At 55.8% G+C, this 4,242-nt stretch overlaps 1 protein-coding gene across 1 annotated transcript; it reads left to right on the top strand.

Moving 5' to 3' along the window:
• The first annotated feature begins 334 nt into the window (after positions 1-334).
• Eif1b (eukaryotic translation initiation factor 1B) lies at positions 335-2,972 on the top strand. The gene is made up of 4 exons (XM_021664073.2): positions 335-631; positions 1,747-1,910; positions 2,173-2,274; positions 2,570-2,972. Exons 1-4 carry the CDS (start codon positions 601-603, stop codon positions 2,612-2,614), a joined length of 342 nt encoding a protein of 113 aa, XP_021519748.1. The 5' UTR covers positions 335-600; the 3' UTR covers positions 2,615-2,972.
• The last annotated feature ends 1,270 nt before the right edge of the window (positions 2,973-4,242 follow it).

Genomic DNA, 4,242 nt, shown 5'->3' with positions numbered 1-4,242 from the left:
CACTCCTGACTCTGCGGGAGGTCAGGTGGTGACAGCTGAGACGAACGAGGTTGAGCTTGGTATAGACGGCTGCATCCGAATCCTGGGGCTTGTCTGAACCGCAGAGTCAGGTGGCACCCACGGGTGTTCTGCAAAAGAAACCCGGGGACTCGGGGTGACGGAGGGCACGGGGCGGGCGGCAGCGGGGCAGAGGCGCGGACCCCGCGAGCCGCACCAGGGGCGGCCCCGGGGGGAGCGTTTCTCGCAGTTGTACCCGGAAGTTGCTCCAGCCGGCGCCTCGGGCGGGACGGACCGCGGCCGCCCGCAGGGGGCTTCCGCCCGCCCCGAGGCCCCAGCTTAGCGCTCCGGGGCGGACGGGGCGTGCGTGTGGTCACGTGGCGGCGGCGCGCGTAGCTAAATACGCGGCGCCGGCCATTTTGTGCGAGAAGCCGCAGCGCCGCCTCTCTGCTCGCGCCGTGCCTCCGCCTCCGGGTCTCCCTGCGCCCCGGGCTTCCGCCGCTTCATTGATTTCCGTTTCTCGCCGCTGCAGCCTCCTGACACGGTGATCCGGGCGGCCCCCGCAGGAATTTTATCTCCTCACCGGCCTCACACTAGTGTCGCATGTCCACTATCCAGAACCTCCAATCTTTCGGTAAGGTCCAGTTACCGGCCGCCGCCCGCGTCCCTCTGGGCTTTGTCTCGGCGCGCAGAAGATGGCGACCCCGGCCCCGGGGGCGGCTTTCTCCAGCCCGGGGCGTGGGGAGCCCGACGCTGGCTGGGGCGGACAGGCGTCTCGGGGACATGCCAGGGCTGCAGAGACTAGCCAGAGGCCGGGAGGACGTGTCGCCGGCCGACAGGCCGGGGGCTGCAGAGACCTGCAAGGGGCAGAGTGTTAGTCAGAGCTGCAGGGGCTGGAGCTGCAGGAGCTTGCGGGGAACCCGACACCCGCAGGGAGCCTGCGAGGCTCGGGCTGGCTGGGGGCCTCGGGGCTGGCCGCGGCTCTGCAAGGAGACGGGAGGGGTGGGGCTCAGAGGCTGGGGAACCCGACAGCTTTCAGCTGACTCGGGGACCCGTGACTCGAGGACTCACAGGTGTGGGGTTCGGGGATGCGCAGTCCTTACCGGGAGACTCGGGAAGCTCAAGGCTTAGGGGATCTGCGACCCAGTCGGCGAGGACTGGAGCTTGGAGAGTGGCAGAGGTGCCCGAGGGACCTGCAGCTGGCAGGAGCTGGGGACTGGTCTGACCCCAGCTGATTCTGAGCAAACCTCAGAGATTTCTGATAAAATCCGTAAGTCCAGGCCTCTCTGATTTGCCATAGAAATGGTCCTGTTGCCGCTGCTCGCAGTCATTTGTAAATTACACCTCTTGGGATGGCATGAATATGTTGATAATGTATTTATAAGGCTCGGGGACTACGTTAACTGACTGGGGTGGGTGTTTCTGAATGCCTGTATTGTCAAAACATAGCGGAGATGAGGCATGTTCTTGTGGCGGCCATATGAAATTAGGGTTTCATACATGTCTTTTGTCTATTAGAGGGTGGCTTCAACAATGGTATTCTCTATTCTTAAGCTCAAATATCGGCACACACAGCTTGCTTAGGTTTTCTCATTTGGAAGATGTCAGCGAGCCGCATCCTCACCTGCAGAAGTGAAGCAGGAACCCTGGGGCCCTTGCTGCAGTCTGTCTAGATCTGTAGGGGACCACATTTCTGCATAGTACTTTCTAACACATTTTGTGCTGTGGAATTTTTCTGTCCCTCTGCAGACCCCTTTGCTGATGCAACTAAGGGTGACGACTTACTCCCGGCGGGGACTGAGGATTACATTCATATAAGAATCCAGCAGCGGAACGGCAGGAAGACACTGACCACTGTGCAGGGCATTGCGGACGACTATGACAAAAAGAAACTTGTGAAGGCTTTCAAAAAGGTGATGATGTCAGGAGCAGGGTGGATACCAGTGCTTAGGCCCACGAAAACTGTTTTCTCCATCCCAAAGTAAAGTGAAAGCCTTTACCTGGCTTTCAGGCAGAAATGTGAGCCATCTAGTTGTTGCTGGTCTCCCTGACGTAATCTCTTTCATGTGGCCTACAGAGTCACTTGGTTCTGGAGGACACTGCTTCTTAATGCAGTCAAGCCCACTGACGTGGTTGCAGAAAGTCAAACCTGTGTGCATTTGACTTGTGTTGCAGAAATTTGCCTGTAACGGTACTGTGATTGAGCACCCTGAATACGGAGAGGTTATTCAGCTTCAAGGTGACCAGAGGAAGAACATTTGCCAGTTTCTTTTGGAGGTGAGTGGCTGGGTGCACTGTGGGGGTGACCTTGGGAGTGCTTCTAAGAGCAGACGTTTTTAACTGAGCAGGAGTCCTTTCTTAGTAAAATCCCCGGGCTTGCAGGAAGTGAAGGGACTGCAGACGGGAAGGAAGGCTTAGGTGCGGCTCACTGTGTGGCCAAGTGGCCTGGTGATTGCTGTGGGAGCAGTGCCCTGTGCTGGTGTGCGAGCATGTTAGGGGCTGTCAGCTGTGCGTGGCGGGAGCCACGGTGGCCGTCGCTGCCGAGACTCTGCTGAGCGGTTTCCCTTCACAGGTCGGCATTGTCAAGGAAGAGCAGCTGAAGGTCCACGGATTCTAAGATGAGCCCCGGCATGCGGCGAGTTTCTTAAGTGGTTTTGTTCTGTAACCCAGTTTGGCTGCCTCGGGAGATGGTTCTCCACGGTAAACGACAGACTTTGTGTTTATTTAGTCATTCAGACTTCCACTCACACTTGCATGGCTACAGAAAACACGGGGTATGTAGGCCCCTGAGTCATAAGAAAATCGCAGTGAGATGGGAGCGAAGCCCGAGTCCGTCCTAACATGTTTCCAATGGAAAAGCTTTTGTTCTGAGTGTTTATTGTTCGGTTTTATTTTCACTTGATTATTAAATGTTGCTGTTGTTGTTGTATTAAACCATGTGTGTTGCAGCTTAACAATAAAAAGAAAGTCTGTGAGTCCTTTCTAGCGTACGCTCCAGCTAAGCCAGTAATGCACATTTGTGTCCTCATTTGCTGACTAAGGATAGGGAGGACCGTGAACTGTCTGTCCCCTGCAGCCTCTGGTGACCATCAGGGGTTGACCAGCTCCTGAACAGCAGCAGGGAGAGAGTTGTTACAGCTGTCATCCCCAAGAGGCTTCTGTCTCAGAAATGTAGTCACAGGCCAGTCCTGCAGATATGGGGTGCTGCCCCTGTCTCCAGGGTGGAAGGCCTGGGCTTGGGTCAGCAGTCTGGAGTGCCAGGCGGGGCCTCTGCCATGGCCTCTGCGGTCCTGCAGCATCGGGTGCACTTAACTAATGAAGCTGGAGCTTCGGGTGACTGTGGGGATGGTGGTGGGAAATGGTCGTGAGGCATCTGTGCTCTTTTTCCCGAATCCCTGTCCTTTCAAACAGTGATTTGCTGAATGGAAGAATTATGCCAGGAAACCATTGAGCGGAAGCAGAGAGAAGCATGTGGAGTGTGCTGGGTGGCACAGGTGTGCTGTCAACAGCCTGCTCTGCCTCCCGGGAAGCCTAAGTCCTAGGTTTGCCCTAGGACGACAGATTGCTCCAAAGCCTGTGAGACCCTGTTCTGCGCCCTAGGGGGACAGTCCATTTGAGGAGGCTTGAGAGTTTTCCCCAGGTTTTTGGTGGTCTTTTTGTTGTTTATATATATATATAGACCAGGCTGGCCTTGAACTCAGAGATCCACCTGCTTCTGCCTCCCTAAGTGCTGGGATTACAGGCGTGCGCCACCATGCCTAGCCTTTTCAGAACTGTCCCAGCTTCACTGTCTTACTTGGGTCTAATTGTCCCTGTGGCTGAGGAATCTTGGCTTGTACCACAATCCTGTGTGAATACATTTGCTGAGCACTGCGAGAGCATAGGAGAGTGGCTCGTGTAAGACAGGGAAGGCCTCAGAGATGGGATACCTGACTGGTCTCCTCGCCCAAGAGTGCTTGGGTTGAGAACAGGCTTTCCTCACTTGTCTGTTTCATAGTGTGCACACCTACAAAAAACAGTCATAGTGTCAGGGGCAAATAAATTTGTCTCTGGGCTTCAAGGCTTGGCAGACAGTGGCAAAAGGACAGCTTTGGCTGAGGTAGGCTGGAGTAGTCAGGTTCCTCTGCCTGTCAGCACTCTGGAGGGTAGACAAGCAGGCTGTCACAGTGAAGGGACAGTTCCTTCCTGGCCACCATGGCATTCTCCCAAAGACTTTGAGACTGGGGGTGCAGATTCTGCCACCAG

The sequence above is a fragment of the Meriones unguiculatus genome, chromosome 6 (assembly GCF_030254825.1).
Source record: "Meriones unguiculatus strain TT.TT164.6M chromosome 6, Bangor_MerUng_6.1, whole genome shotgun sequence".
Taxonomy (NCBI): Eukaryota; Metazoa; Chordata; class Mammalia; order Rodentia; family Muridae; genus Meriones; species Meriones unguiculatus.
The sequence above is the reverse complement of the archived record's forward strand: the minus strand, read 5'-3'. Positions and strand labels throughout refer to the sequence as shown.